Source organism: Macaca fascicularis, chromosome 3, assembly GCF_037993035.2.
Source record: "Macaca fascicularis isolate 582-1 chromosome 3, T2T-MFA8v1.1".
Lineage (NCBI taxonomy): Eukaryota > Metazoa > Chordata > Mammalia > Primates > Cercopithecidae > Macaca > Macaca fascicularis.
The window spans coordinates 514,150-530,543 of NC_088377.1; the positions used below are offsets into that span (position 1 = coordinate 514,150).

At 45.1% G+C, this 16,394-nt stretch overlaps 1 protein-coding gene across 2 annotated transcripts; it reads left to right on the plus strand.

Moving 5' to 3' along the window:
• Positions 1–9,225: 9,225 nt before the first annotated feature.
• On the plus strand, positions 9,226–15,313 carry S100B (S100 calcium binding protein B). Of its 2 annotated transcripts, none has more exons than XM_005548472.5 (3): positions 9,226–9,295; positions 11,847–11,992; positions 14,772–15,313. In XM_005548472.5, exons 2-3 carry the CDS (start codon positions 11,855–11,857, stop codon positions 14,910–14,912), a joined length of 279 nt encoding a protein of 92 aa, XP_005548529.1. In that variant the 5' UTR covers positions 9,226–9,295; positions 11,847–11,854; the 3' UTR covers positions 14,913–15,313. The 2 variants fall into 2 exon arrangements, with proteins under 2 accessions (XP_005548529.1, XP_045243754.1); XM_045387819.3 differs by having other exon boundaries at positions 11,854–11,992.
• The last annotated feature ends 1,081 nt before the right edge of the window (positions 15,314–16,394 follow it).

Below are 16,394 nucleotides of genomic sequence, written 5' to 3' on the forward strand. Positions count from 1 at the left end.
GGATCACGAGGTCAGGAGATCGAGACCATCCTGGCTAACACGGTGAAACCCCGTCTCTACTAAAAAATACAAAAAAAAAAAACTAGCCGGGCGAGGTGGCCGGCGCCTGTAGTCCCAGCTACTCGGGAGGCTGAGGCAGGAGAATGGCGTGAACCCGGGAGGCGGAGCTTGCAGTGAGCTGAGATCTGGCCACTACACTCCAGCCTGGGCGACAGAGCGAGACTCCGTCTCAAAAAAAAAAAAAAAAAAAAAAAGTGGGTAAAGGACATGAACAGACACTTTGCAAAAGAAGACATACATGTGGCCAACAAGCATATGAAAAAAAAAAAAAGAAAAAAACTCAGCATCACTGATTGTTAGAGAAATGCAAATCAAAACCACAGTGAGATACCATCTCCCATCAGTCAGAATGGCTATTAAAAAGTCAAAAAATGGCCAGGCACAGTGGCTTGCACCTGTAATCCCAGCACTTTGGGAGACTGAGGTAGGCAGATCACCTGAGCTAGGAGATCAAGACCAGCCTGGCCAACATGGTGAAACCCCATCTCTATTAAACAAATACAAAAATTAGCCTGATGTGGTGGCATGTGCCTGTAATCCCAGCTACTCAAGAGGCTGAGGCAGGAGAATTGCTTGAACTCAAGAGGTGGAGGTTGCAGTGAGCCAAGATTGAGTCACTGCACTCCAGCCTGGGTGACAGAAAGAGATTCCGTCTCAAAAAACAAAACAAAACAAAAGTCAAAAAACAACAGGTGCTGCCAAGGTTACGGAGAAAAAGGAATGCTTGTACACTGTTGGGGGGAATGTAAATTAGTTCAACCATTGTGGAAAACAGTGTGGTGATTCCTTAGAGACATAAAAACAGAATTACCATTCAACCCAGCAATCCTGTTACTGGGTCTATACTCAAACGAATATAAATCATTCTATCATAATGACACATGCATGTGTATGTTCATTACAGCACTATTCACAATAGCAAAGGCATGGAGTCAACCTAAATGCCCATCGGGGTAGACTCGATAAAGAAAATGTGGTACATATACACCATGAAATATGCAAGCATAAAAAATACTAAGAACATGTCCTTTGCAGGAACATAGGGAAACTATCGTAAGCAAACTAATGCAGGAACAGAAAACCAAATACCACATACTCTCACTTATAAATGGAAGCTAAATGATGAGAACACACGGACACATAGAGGGGAACAACAGACACTGGGGCTTACTGGAGGGTAGAGGGTGAGAGGAGGGAGACAATCAGGAAAAATAATGAATGGTTACTAGGCTTAATACCTGGATGACAAAATAATCTGTACAACAAACCCCCATGACACAAGTTTACCTATATAATAAATCCACATATATACCCCTGAACTTAAACTTTTTTTAAAAAAGAAACTCATGTCTATATGAAGAAAGGAAGAGCACCAGAGAATGAATAAGTGATGGTAAATCTCATTTTTGTTATTATAAGGTTCTTGCACTATCCAAGAAGTGATATAGTGTAATTTGATAATGTACTTGGATTACCTGTAAACATACATTACAAACTCTAAGGCAACCCTTAAAAATATTTTTAAGAAGTACTAATTGATATGCTAAGAAAGAAGAAAAATTGAATCATAAAACGCTCACTTAAAACCTCAAAAGGCAGAAAGTGTGGAAGACAAAAACAAGACCAAGGGCATCAAATAGAAAACAGAAAAATGTGGTAGATATTAATTCAATTATATCAATGATTACTTTGAACAACAATTATCTAAACACTCCAATTAAACCATAGGGATTATCACAGTGGATCAAAAATAAGGCCAAACTATATATTGTCTACAAAAAACCCAATTTAAATATAAAGAAACATATAATTTAATAGCAAACAGATGGAGAAAGATACACCATGCTAACACGAATCCAAAAAAGTGACAGTTGCTATATTAATGTCAGACAAAGCAGATTTCAGAGCAAAGAAAGTTATCATGGATAAAGAGGGGTATTACATAATGACAAAGCGGTCAATACTACAAGAGGACATAACAAATTTTAACCTGTATGCATTAATAAGAGAGAGCCAATATACACAAGGGAAAACTGATAAAACTGCAAGAAAAAATAGGTGAATCCATTATTATAGTTAAAAATTTCAGCAACCTTCTATCAGAAATGAACAGATCCAGCAGATGTAAAATCAATAAAATATAATTGAACTCAGCATCATCAATCAACTAAATATGATGGACAGCTACAGGTGACATCACCTAACAACAGTAGAAAATACATTCTTTTCAAGCTCACGTGGAACACTCACCAAGATACACATTCTGGGCCATAAAACATACCTTAAGAGATTTAAAAGAATAAAAATTATAAAACATATGCTCTGAGACCACAATGGAATTAAACTAGAAATCAATAACAAAAATCAATAACAGAAAGATAACTGAAAATCCCAAAATATTTGGAGATTAAACAATACACTTCTAAATAATATATGGGTCAAAGAAGAAATCTGAAGATAAATTTTAAAATATTTTGAACTAAGTAAAAAGGAAAACACAACTTAACAAAATTTGAGGGATGCAGCAAAAGCCATGCTCAAAGCGGAACTGACAGCACTGAATGCATGTGTTAGAAAATAAGAAAAATATAAAATCAATAATCTTAGCTTCTACTGTAGGAAACTACAAAATGAGCAAATTAAATCCAAAATAAGCAGAATAAACAAATAACTATTGATTACGCATCAGTGTTATTGTTTTATTTTGTCCCTTCTACCTTTACTCTTTCCATGTATTATGGGTTTTTTTTTTTTTTTTTTTTTTTTTTTTTGAGACAGAGTCTTGCTCTATCGCCCAGGCTGGAGTGCAGTGGCATGATCTTAGCTCACTGCAAGCTCCACCTCCCAAGTTGACACCATTCTCCTGCATCAGCCTCCCAAGCAGCTGGGACTACAGGCGCCCACCCCCATGCCCGGCTAATTTTTTGTAGTTTTTAGTAGAGACGGGGTTTCACTGTGTTAGCCAGGATGGTCTCGATCTCCTGACCTCGTGATCTGCCTGCCTCAGCCTCCAAAAGTGCTGGGATTACAGGCGTGAGCCACTGTGCCTGACCAGGATTTTTAATTTTTTTTTATATGATCATACATTTATTTACTTTTTTTATTTTTATTTTTTAAATTATTTAATTTTTAAAAAATAATTTTAGACTGACAAAAGATTTCAAAATTTTATCAAACTTTTTATTTTCCTTGTTAGTTGATACATCAGTCTGGGTGCAATCAAGAGACAGAAACCACACAGTAATTTAAACAGGAAAGTTCAATATAAACAATGATAAAACTATGATAGGACAATAACTACAAAGAGAAATCTAAAGGGTACCTTGGGCTTGAGAGAGAACAACCGAGGAAGGCACACTCAGAAGAGGGACCACCCTCCCCAAGGCCAGGGTTCATACTTTGTGGGAAAAGTTTGCTGGTTGCCCAGGCCAGGGCTGGTCCACAATTGTGAGGCAGCAGGAAAACACTGGTTGGGATAGGCAACTGCCATGGCGCAGAGTATCCCTGCAGGCTGTTGCTATGTAAGCCAGGAATGCAAAGCCCTTACAGCAATTTACCCAGGTCACTTCTTAGAGTTGTTTTTGCAGTGAGAAATACCAAGAAATAAGGACAAAGAGAAGTCTCATCACCACTCTCTATGAAATCCACAAGTCCCTAAGCTCAGTGTTGCCGACTGTAGCACAACTCATGGCATGTGCACACCTTCATCTAGGCTCATCTGCATCATCGTGGAGGGACAAAGGGACAAAATGGGGCAACGGGAAACCAACATGAACATGAAACTCTGGCTACTAATTTTGCCATGAGTAATCTCTGACCCACAAACCTCATGTCTTCTGCCAGCATCTATAATGGTCTACATTTTGGCTCATGAGCAGAATAAAATCTCAGAGCATTTACAGTTCTTGAAACAATCCTGTAGAGCACAGGTGAGCCAAGGCTGGGGGTTGGGTGCACTAAAGGTGTCAGGGTCCAGTTGTGGACGTGAGCCTGGACAGTGCAGCAGGAAACAACACCCTAGGGCACAGGCAAGCTGAGGCCGGTGGGTGGACATGCAGAAGGAGCTGGGTAGCTGAAGGTCTGGAGTGTGCAGTGGTCAGCTACAGGCCCAGCCCAGGCTGCAAGGTCACCCAGGGCTGCCGTCTCTGTACAAGTGACTGGAACAGAGCACCACCAGATATACACATGCACAAGCACCATGATGGGCTGTGAAGTAGGAGCGAGACAAAGCAAAACATGTCCCACTAGAAGCAGGAATATAAGCCCCTTCAGGGAGGTCCATCACGTGGCTCTTTTTCACAGCCTTCCTTGTCACCATTTTTCCAGTCCTGTTCCTTTGAAATTGCCAACCAATCAAACCATTAGCAACTGCTGATGAATTAATACTGATCCATACTTTCAGCCACTTCTCACTCCAAACATAGTGGGCAATCAAGTGTAAGTTCTGCCCTCTGAAAGGATTTCCCTTCACCACTGTCCTTCAAGATAATCCTTGATTGTGGTTGAAGTGCTGCAGCTGTCCAGTCCAGGGTGGTACCAACATATCATGCCCATCTGTAAACCAGTCGTGAGCTTTTTTCTTCCATAGTCAACTGGCTGTAAGGTACAACCCAGGAGGCCATAGACATGGATTGAGACAGTGGAGGCAATGTAACAGGAGTTGGTGTCAAAGAAGTCTGAGTCACTTACTCATGCCACATTTTGCACCTTCAGATTTGCCTCAGATCAGCTTCATACATCATTTCCATGTGATGCTACGTTGCTGTTACACCCACACCCAACTTTATGGCCAGGTAGATCAGATAGCACTTAGGCTGCGTGGTCTCCTGATGTCCCATGGTTATGGCCCAGTAGCAAGCCAGATGCTGATTCTCAAAATGAGATCAGTTAGCTGCCGAAGAGGACATAGACTTACTCCAAAATCCCAGAGTTCTGTGCTGCAATTCTCCTGTGGATGCTTGTCAGATGGTCCACACTGCATTTCAGTGTGCCACAGGCACTTCAAATATCACTGGATCTACCGAATCCTACGAGTGAAGTGGTAAAGCAGCTTCCATGACAGCCTAAACTTTCTCTGACCCCCATTTGAAACTTCCAGCCTCATAGGCTGAAAGTAGCACATGCAAATATAATATATGTCGTATCTAAAATCCCCAAAGCCCAAATATATATCGTGTTTCTTTTTTACAGGAGGCAGTGCAAAATATATCAACTTGTTTTTCACTTGGAGGGGATATTTCAACATACTCCACACCTCTGAACCTGCTAGAAACTTCACTGAGGTGGAGGGCCCCTACATTTTGTGGAGATTATCTCCCACCTTTGCTACTTCCTGTTTATCAGATTCAATAAGCATAATATTGTGAATATTAGTGGACCAGTGTAATGTTTTGTGAACTGACCAGATGACTAGATCTCTGGAGAAAATATTATTGCATAGAACAGAAGAACTGGCATGTCCTTCAGGCAACACTGTGAGTGTATACCGTTCACCCTGTCAGGTAAAGGTAAACTGCTTCTGGTGGTTCTTGCAAATTGGTTTGAGAAAAAAGCATTAGTAAGATCAGTAGCTGCATGCAAAGTGCCAGGGAATATGTTGATTTTCTCAGTAGAGATTTCTCATCTGGCACAGCGGTTGTAAGTGAAGTCACCAGCTGATTACATTTGCAATGGTCCACATTCTTCATAATCCATATTGTTGGAGAAGCAGGCGCCTAGGAGAGTCAGAGTAATGCCACTTTAAGTTCAGCTCCACCTTGAGACTAACAAGGCACATTTCTTGCAGTCAAAACCCACAGACCTAAGATGTTTATAGCTGAGGAAACAGCTGAACGATACCTCCAAGGACACAACGGAGATTGCAGACATCCCAGTACCCAAACAATGTACGCTTTCAAGATAACAAGAGTTATGTTTTAATGTATGCACACGCTAAAATCTTAAGGATAGTTTTCTTTGGATCAATAGAATAATAATTTTGCCATGCTGTCTGCTCGCCCGCATATAGTCACAGCTGAGTTGAATCTTTATAGACAAAACCTCTATATAAGAAAAACTTAAAGACAGTGAATTCCTCTGCTTGCTTTCTGAGAATGCCCTACTCTGTAATGGAATGTAAGAGCTTTCAATAAACTCTCTTCTCACTTCACTCTGCAACTCACCTTGAATTCCTTCCTGCGTGAGATCCAGGAACACCCTCTTTAGGTCTGGATCGAGACCCCTTTTTCTGGTAACAGTATGAGTTTTGCACAGGTCAAAGTGGCCAGTTAAATGAGTTTGAACGAAGTGTCACAGCGCCTGCTTATTTCAGCTCTTTAAGGGTGGCATTAATCTCCAAAGCTCTTCCAGGGATTCACTATTTCTGGATAAGAAGGGGAAGTTCTGAGACTTTCACCAAACTTCTCCTACCATCATGGTCCTCATCTCATACATAAGAGAGTGAGTGAGGGGATTTAGCTAGTGTATGTTTGTTTCAATTATACAACCAGGAACTGAAAAACTAACTATAGGGAGAATAGTGTACCAACTGGGCCCCCTGCGAGTCGGTCTCGAGTTAGAACCTCTATCAAGTGAAGACCCGACCATCACAAGTTCCTACTTTGACTGGTGAGCCACAGTGACATTTTTGGTTCCCAGGAATTCATGTCAAAGGAGGCAATCCCTGAGACATCTAGGTTATTTCCTTTTCATTAGTTGATGGCTGCAGGGCACGTCAGAACAGGTGTGGAGGAGGGTTTGTGGTATTCTTTCTCGCTAGCACAGATTCTTTCTCAAGTGGCCTTGGCTTTTCCCTTCAATCAAGATGCCCTAGGTCTGACCCAACTTAGGTCTGGAAACTTGGAGAGAGCCCATGATCTCCACTGTGGTGATTCAAGGTAGGTATTTTGGTGACCAGACCTAGAGGTCTTCCTGTTGTGTGGATTAAAGACCGCTCTAGCAACTGTCCATCTCTTCATTCTGAGGAACACCGTGAGCAATTGACCACTGCCAAAAATCTCTGTGGACCAAGGCGTTTTGATTACTGGTGTGTTCCTTCTGCTGTTTATGGCTGACATGCCCACCTTGTCTTAGCCTGCTACTCTGAAATATTATCATCTCACTGAAATCAGAGGTCTAGTCCAGCAATCCATATGGTCATATGTAGGCTATAGACCATGGAACTTTTCAGGTGTTCCACTCACTCAACAATGCATTTCGCATTACTCAGTGAAGGGTCTTCCTGTGGAATATAGCTGCAGGGGGTGGGTGAATGTGCGAGTCACAGATAAGATCAAAACTGAGGGGTCAGGACGAGTAAGCCAGGGTGATCTGGAAGTGTGAAGGTCAGGGAAAAACACGCAGAACAATCCTGCCAAGGTGACTATGGTCACCCCTTTCACAGAAAGGCTTAGTAATTTATCCAAAGTCAAACCACTGTTAAATGGTGGAGCCAAGATTCAGACCCAGAAATTGTAGGCGTCTGTGGGAAGCTGGTGAGGTTGTGTCCACGCGCTCCCGGGGAGCCTGGGCAGACAGTACCATCCTGGGGCCCCAGAGTGCTTGGAAGTCCCTCTCCTTCCTGTGGCAGATCCTCTCTCTCAGCCTGCTCCCAAGACCTGGGAACAGGGTGGACCCACTGCCCAGCACTTGCCATCCCAGGAAGCTGCAGTGTGCTGAGGGCAGGCCCGCCTGGGCCCTCCTGCTGAACGCAGTGTCCCAGGCACAGGTGTACGGTCATTGCATGAGTGGGTTTCAAACTGTTTTTAACCCCTGCAGGAGCAGGCTGGAGCGTTTTCTATGGCTACTGAAGGGTGAATCCAGAGTTCAGGCTGCCACTCTGGGGAAGTGGTCAGCACTTACCGGAATGGTCCCTCCAACATCTGAGCGAGGAAGGGGCACAGAGCACAGTTGTGCCTTCCTTGGGCCTGGGCAAGCTCTGTGCTTCACAGAGCAAGCCTGTGCGGATCCTTCAGCAGAGACCACAGCCAGGGTTGGTGAAGCTTAAGAGGAAGTGAGGGCCAACCAACCGGCTCAGGCCGTTCCTCACAGGAGCCTGGGGCAGGCTGACCCACGCAAGACCACAGCTCTCGGCCCTGTGCTATTTCCAGGGCACACTTATAGATCCTGAATGGTAAAGAACTTCCTAGATAAAGCAATGACAGCAAAACAGCCGTGTACGCAGATATCTCGTGGGAAACCCTTTCACGGCCACTTCGAAACTGGGTTGGGAGAAGGACCTGATGCTGGGTCAGGCATCGGTTGGGGACCATGGACACGTTTGTAGAGTTTGGGCCAATGCTTTTGTGTAATTTGTCAGAAGGAACACCTACTTCCTCACTCTTGTGAGGAAGAACCCACAAACTGGCCCCCGTGTTCAGAGGCTCAGGTCAACAAGTTGAGGGGACAGCTGGACTTCTCCTTCTTCAGGCTGGCTGGAGCCTTCAGCAAGGGGTACACCGTCCACACGCCTCTGTAAAACAGCATTCGCACAGGACATCTCTAAGGCATTGTCCAACTCTGACAGTCTGTGACCTTCTACCCTGGGATGGAGGGAAAGGCCTTGGGATACAATCCACACATCATGTTTTCCCCTAAAAGTACCACCCTTTTTAGTCCCTGCAGACACTGGGTTCAGCAGCTTCTCTGAGGCAGCCCCGTTGAGCCCAGGGCCGACCACAGACAAGCACTACCGTCCACAGAACCTCACGCCCGGTGGGGCCAGACGTGGAGGCTGGCAGAGGAGAGAAGCTCCAGGGGCCTCTCCATTAGAAACCAGCTTGCAGGCCACTTAATCTCCTACGCTCAGCCTGTACTTGCAAGCTGCTTGTTCTTGGCTGCACATTTGCTTTGTTTGAATCAATTAATCCAAGTCTCTCTCCTCTCCCTACCCCCAACCTTGCCTTTAGGGGAACATCAATATTCATGTAATAAATAAATCACACAAAAAGCTGACTCCCCACTTCCTGCCCTACAGGCCCTTTTTTCTTCCTCAGCCCATGTGCAATCCTGGCTCCCAGCAAGTCCCCGGGGCTGCTTGGTCAATGCAGCCCTGTGTGCAGGCCTGGCAGCCCTGCCACCCCCGCCCTCGGCCCCCATTGGCTGCCATGGCCTGCAGTGGGCTGCACCAGGGTTCATCCGTCCTCCCTGGGCAGACGGAATAAGAGGCTGCCTCTGCCCACTAGACCTGCCGCCCAGGACCCGCAGCAGACACGAGGCCCGCAGCAAGGAGACCAGGAAGGGGTGAGACAAGGAAGAGGTGAGAAAGAGCCAGGCCAAGAGGATGCTCAGGAAGAAATGGTTGTTTTCGTTTGGGTGGAAGGGAATGGAGGGGTAGAAACTAAATGGTAGCTTAAAAACCCCCTTTAGGACAATTGGCAGCACTTCAGAAGTGTCAATAGGATGATGTGTTTTAATCTCTACATTATTGCTTCTTTGTGGACACCTGACTGCATCAGCCCTAGGCAGCTAGAGGTATTTTTCATAAATCAGAGAAACCTCAGGTCTCGGCCCAGAAGTGATTGCTGACATTTTCCCAGTGGTGCTACAAATACTACCTCTCCTGTAACTACTTGAAGAGTAAAGATTTTGCTTCCCACTGCAGCTGGAAATGATGGAGAACCTAATGCTAGTTTAGTCCATATCCTAAATAAACCCCTTTTCTCCTTGTTACTTTTTCCACCGCCCTGGGTAAGTAACTCTTCAGTTTTCCAGTTTCCCTCAGTTTGAAGTGCCAGGGTGACAACAGCCCCAGGACGCCACTCAGAAATTACGTAACAGTTACAAATAAATTGAGTCAAAGAAATTGGGGTTTTGGTGGGTTTTAACTTTCTTCAGTCTCACAGTTTCTTAGGGAGGTTGAACCCCTAGAGGGATCCTCACACGCTAGGTAACGTGTCTTTCTAAGGAGTTAAAGTTCAAATGTTCTCTTGTTCTCAATATTAAAAGATTAATGTAGGACATTCACAGAATGTGAGAAAGAAACATATTTATTTCCATTTCTCTTAAAAGATAAACTATAAACCATCAACTATTTATTAAGTCAAAGGGAAAAATTTAACAAGAATTTTTTAATTGATTTGTAGCGTGGTTATGAAGAAAACCATATTTTCTAGTGGTTTCTATTAGTGTTCTAATATATGGAATACATGTTTTATGCCTTCCTTTGTAATAATCTCGTTAGTCATAGTTCATAGAAAAACAATTTAACCTCCTTTTCCCCAAATCATCATGGACTTTGAGGAGCATCAGAATGATGTAAAAGTGTCTTGTTTTGTTTTGTTCAAAAAAAATACACACACATATATCAATAATTGAAAACTTGAGTGCAAAGAATAAGAAAAGCATGAAATGTTAAAGATTTTAATCCATCTTAACTGTTCTATTTATGAATTACCAAATTTTTAGGGACTCAAGAGCAAAATAAAGTACACTGATTATTAATAGAATGCCTTTAGCAAAGATCTAGCCAGCACAAAAAAATCTTCAATCCTGTTTCCTTTGGAGCATCAGAAATAAATAAAATTTTTAACATCTAATTCCAAATTATTTTTAAGATGTAAGTCATATATTCAACATGGGAATGATTTTTCAACACTATTTATTAATTTATTTTTAATTATAACAGTGCAAATGTTCTTATTTGATGATTAGAACTCAAGGCCAAAAGCTGGTAAATTTCTCGGCCTGCCCATCTGTTTTGTGAGACAACTGACAAGGCATCCTTTGTAGAAGGCGCCTCATTCCCAGACTGATGAGATATTTCCTTGGTTTGCAGGCTGTGGCGTAAGGTACTTGCTGTGAGGGAGGTCGGAGGGATCTTACTTTGACAGCTGCAGAGAAACACCTATTCCTGCCCCGTCCCAGTCACTGCAGTGAATGAACCAGCCTTTCCCTGCACTGGAGGTAGAATGCAGGCTCAGCAGCTCAGCTTCCTGCCGGATTCTGTCCCTCCCTGCCACAGAACCACACGCATTTAATCAGTTAAACTTAGGATACATTTTTTTTCCTGGTAGATCAAATAACTTTCACTGTTATTCTTCAAAAAGATTGTGGCAATTCTACCATATTTATTTTTCCAGATGAATTTTACAGCTGTTTTTGTCATGTCACACATCCAAAAAAAATTCCATCATTTTTATTAAAAATGATTTAAATTTACATATGAATTTAAAGGAAAAACTTCCTACATTTTATGTTCCTCCGAATCTCTTGGAAGGACCTGCATTTTTCTTCCTAAACTTAGTCTTAGATCACATGCTATTTCTATATGAATAGAATATTTCGCACTGGATTTTCTATTTCTTTATTGATAGAATATAGGAATGCTCTTGATTTTTGTCTTATTTTGCTCCTAGTCACTGTCTCACTTTCAGATTGATTTTAACAGCTTGTAGTCGATGGTTTGCTCACCTGCACTCTACCACCTCATCTTGGAGCCTTACAAGAACAGAGAGGGACCGTGTGGGGAGGAAGCAGAAATTTAACCCGTGAATTCCTTTGCTGCTCTGCGTCTGTATTTTTGCTAAAGATTCCCTGTTGGACCAACCCAACCAGAAGCCAGAGGGCATGGGAATATATCCCTGTGGCCCACAGAGACAGAGAAGGCTCACATCTGTCTAAGAGGCAGGTGGAAGGATTGATAAAGGTACAAATTCCCAGAATGCCCCTCCAGGTCATGCCTGCTGTTCTGAGCTTGAAAAGAGTGCCAGGGCCAGTCCATCCCCCTTGTCTGGGTTGCGGTCTGTATTGATAACCTGTGAAATGTTTTATGATGAGGTATAGATGAGAAGGCATCTTTCCTTTGCGAGCCCCTAGGATGTCTGAGCTGGAGAAAGCCATGGTGGCCCTCATCGACGTTTTCCACCAATATTCTGGAAGGGAGGGAGACAAGCACAAGCTGAAGAAATCCGAACTGAAGGAGCTCATCAACAATGAGCTTTCCCATTTCTTAGAGGTGAGTCTTGCTTTTTACACTTGACACCTTCTCCATCTCCTCTTAAAAAGCCACCGGTACACTGGCTTTATCTTCTCAGCTGCACTGAAGGTGATTTCAGTTTCCTTCCAGGACTCCTGGGCTGCTTCTGCAAACTTGTTTGAGTAACGGAACCTTCAGTGTGGGACTGGCTCATATAGGCCCCTTGTTTTCATGTCCTTATCAACCATCTTGTGTACAATCGGTGCATCAAGGTCCCAAAGGCCAAAGCTTCCCAAATAATGCTGGACTCATTACTTACCATGGGCCAAAGTGAACATAAAAGGAAACTGTTAAAAATAAGCTTTGGGAAAGTTTTTAGGAAAAGGATGTATTTTGGCTTAGCTAGATGTTTAGTATTTACTATGGAGATAAGACATGCCAGACTTTCACTCAGTAAACACTGACTGAGCACTAATTAAGAACTGTGAGATATGCAGGCATGACAGTCATGGCTTCTGCTCTGGGGCACCCACCCTGGCACATGGATGAATGACCATGACTGGCTTAACTGAGGGCGTGACAGGGGTCTGTACACATCCTTGGAAGCCCTGGGGCTTTGCAGGAGGCTCCGTGGAGTAACATATGTTGGTGAGGAACTGTCTTTAGTTGGGGCCCCTACTTTTGGAAGCTGTATGAGGGTTCCTGGTGAGCCCTGTTCTTCAGGCAGTTCCTGCTGTGGCTTGTGGTGGAAGTATGTCCAGACCCTTGCATTAGGACTCATTTTCTTACCCACTCTCTCCGCTGTCCTTGGATCAGACCCACCTGTCTTTACTGCCCACCTCATGCCCTCATGGAAGTGAACTGTGATCCCCCTGGTACCTGATGCTCTCTTAGAACCAAGGCTGGCTTGAGGCATGCCTTGAGCCAGAGTGAAGCACTGGTGGTGTGCACGTGTGAGATGCAATGAAGGGCTTCCTGGGTCACCGATATGAGCAATCACAAAAGGGAGAAATGACCAGAAAATGAGCCAGTGCACTAGTGTCTCACCAAGTCCTGATTCCAGCGTAAATACTAGGGCAGGGCTCTGCTGCATGGGAATGGGGAGCTGCCCTCCTAAGCTGGCCAAGCCTCTCAGTGCAAGACAGCAAGCCCTGGGCTCCAGCAGCCCAGCAGTCCATGTTTTCAGGGCAGGGGGATGGGGGCTGGCTGGTTCTCCTGTCCGCACTTCCACCAAACACCGCACCACTGTGAATGGTTCAGAGTGGAGCAGACAGGCCTGCAAGCTTGCAGTGGGCATCCCCACGTCTGATTCCAGGACTGGTTTTCTCAGGCATTCAAGTCCACAGAGTGACAGCAGTCCCACTCACAGACGCAGTTTTCTAGTTCCACCAATCATGCCTTCTGACTTGAACTGAAAGTCCCAGGTTCTTCTGAACAAGGGCTGTTGTGAGGATGAAACGGGACAGTGCTTAAGTGCTTAACATATAGTGAAAGCTCAACTAATAGTAGCTATTATTAATTATTTTTATACATAGAAAAAGCTTAGCATGTGGGAATCTCAATTTGTAAATGATAAATAATTCATGGTAAGCATTTCAAGGCATCACGAACATTTGCTCCCTGGTTTTATCAAGGTAATTTCAGTTCAGAAGCAGATCTATAATGTAATTGAAGTTAGTGCCCTGCTCCTGCCCATCCACAGGTGCCTCCCCACCCCTACCCCCATGGAGTTACAATCTTCTGTATGTTTTGTTTATTTAGTTTTTCAGATAAGGTCTTGCTCAGTCACCCAGGCTGGAGTGCAATGGTGCAATCTTGGCTCACTGCAGCCTCAACCTCCCAGGCTCAAGCAATCCTCCCGCCTCAGCCTCCTGAGTAGCTGGGAATATGGGCATATGGACCACACCCAGATAATTGTTTTTTTTTTTCTTTGTAGAGATGGAGTCTCCCTGTGTTGCCCAGGCTGGTCTCAAACTTCCTGGGCTCAAGTGATCCTCCTGCCTCAGCTTCCCAAAGTGCTGGGATTACAGGTGTGAGCCACCACGTCCGGCCCCTGTGTGTCTTATAGCCAAGGTGGCTGTTATACATCACACTTGACTTCTTCAGGCCAAGCCTTCCTGTCCCGGGGAATTGTTACTCTGCTCTTCATCAGTGTTCAATACCCAAATATTTCCCACTACATCTGTAGCCCTGCACTGTGGTTGTTCCTCTGAGGCTTTGTACATCACTTAATAGCCACGCCATTCATTCAGCTCCAATGTCAGGCAGAACTGTCAGGAAAAAGTTTCATGACACCTAGAAAGCAATTCGAGTGGGAAGAAGAATACAGGGTTAACAAATCTAGGACGTTCCCAAGAGTTACTTCAGCAACAAAGACGACTTTCAAAACATTGCGTTCCACTGGAAGTCTTTAAGACAGGGACTTCCACACACAGAACCCATGAAAAGTTTAGGAGGGCCAAAAGTTTATTTTTATTTCAAGACATTTGCTAGGGCTGATCTAGATGATATTCTTTTTATTTTTTTATTTTTTTATTTTTTTTCAGGTATTTTAAGTAAGATAACAACCTACAGTTTTTCACCTCTTGGCTGTTCCATTCAGCCTTTTCCAGTAGCCCAGGGCCAGACACTGACCCCCAGAGACGTCTACTTGGACAACAGCCCCCTGGTCACATGAGACATCTTTCCTGATATTTCGCATTTGATGTTCTCAGCTTACTGCAGACACAAATTATCAGTCACTCAACTTTTAATCATGTTTTGATGGTCCACAATTCCATTTAAAAACAAGGTTGGCAACTTCTTTTATCTCTCTTAGGAAATCAAAGAGCAAGAGGTTGTGGACAAAGTTATGGAAACACTGGACAGTGATGGAGATGGCGAATGCGACTTCCAGGAATTTATGGCCTTTGTTGCCATGGTTACCACTGCCTGCCACGAGTTCTTTGAACACGAGTGAGATTAGAAAACAGCCAAGCCGTTCCCGTAACAGAGATGGTCACACAAGAAAGCAGACAGCAAGGGCTTGCGGCCTAGTAGGAGCTGAGCTTTCCAGCCGTGTTGTAGCTAATTAGGAAGCTTGATTTGCTTTGTGAGTGAAAAATTGAAAACCTCTTTCCAAAGGCTGTTTTAACAGCCTGCATCATTCTTTCTGCTATATTAGGCCTGTGTGTAAGCTGACTGGCCCCATGGACTCTTGTTAACAGTCACTTAGGAGTCAGTTCTCAGTGATAAAGCGTGCACTGTGCAGCCCGCCATGGCCGTGTAGACCCTAACCCGGAGGGAACCCTGGCTACAGAAATTACCCTGGGGCACCCTTAAAGCATCCGTTACCTTTAAAAAACAAAGCCTTATCCAGCATCATTGGAAAACACTGCTGTTCTTTAAACGCGTTCCTCATCCATGCAGGTAACACCTGGTTGGCTGGTGTGACCCTGCAAGGGCGTGGTGGCCTCGGCCTGCTTCCCGGGATGCGCCTGACCACCAGGTGAACATTCAATGCTGGCAGCCCTCCTGGAAAAAGCAACTCGGTCAGAACTCGGAACCCGAGCCAGCTCTGGGGGCTCCAGCCGCTTCCGTGCCCCATGAGACTCAAGTCGCAGCTGCAGGATCCTCGCCTCCAATGTGCCTCCAGCACATGCGGCTTCCGAGGGCACTACCGGGGGCTCTGAGCCACCAAGAGGGCCTGCCTTCAATAAAAAGAGCACAGCTTGGGAGGCCGAGGCAGGCGGATCACAAGGTCAGGAGCTGGAGGCCAGCCTGACCAACAGGGTGAAACCCCGTCTCTACTAAAAATACAAAAATTAGCCAGGTGTGGTGCCGGGAGCCTGTAATCCCAGCTACTCGGGAGGCTGAGGCAGGAGAATCGCTTGAACCCGGAGGCGGAGCTTGCAGTGAGCCGAGATCGCGCCACTGCACTCCAGCCTGGGCGACAGAGCGAGACTCCGTCTCAGGAAAAAAAAAAAAAGCGCAGCAACAGCGCCCCAGCGCCATCGAAAGGGAACGCAAGCAACGAATGTGGACACCCAGTGCCCCCGCGACAGGGAGGCTTCCCCAGGGGCTTCCGGGGGCCACTCCACAGGGGATTTCCGGTGGGTTGTCACGTGCTCTTCCCTAAGCCAATCACCGGGAAGGGGAGCTGCCAATGGTCCGGGGCAGTCACGTGCCTGTCCATGATGCACCTGGGCCACCAGCCCCATTACCGGTGTTCACTGTGTTCCCCGGTCGGTGGCCTCCATCTCAGAAACGTCACGCTCCTCAGCGTCCCTCTGTGCCCTCAGAACAGTCGTGGGTAAAACAGGAAGTCCGGCCTGTCCCAGGCAGTGTGGGAGGCCCAGAGGCTCACAGGGCCCGAGGCTGGGTGGGGCAGAGGCAGGAACCACAGCTGTGATGCCCGAGAGATGGGGTGGTGAGAGGGGCCTGGGAGCGGCCAGAGGGGTCC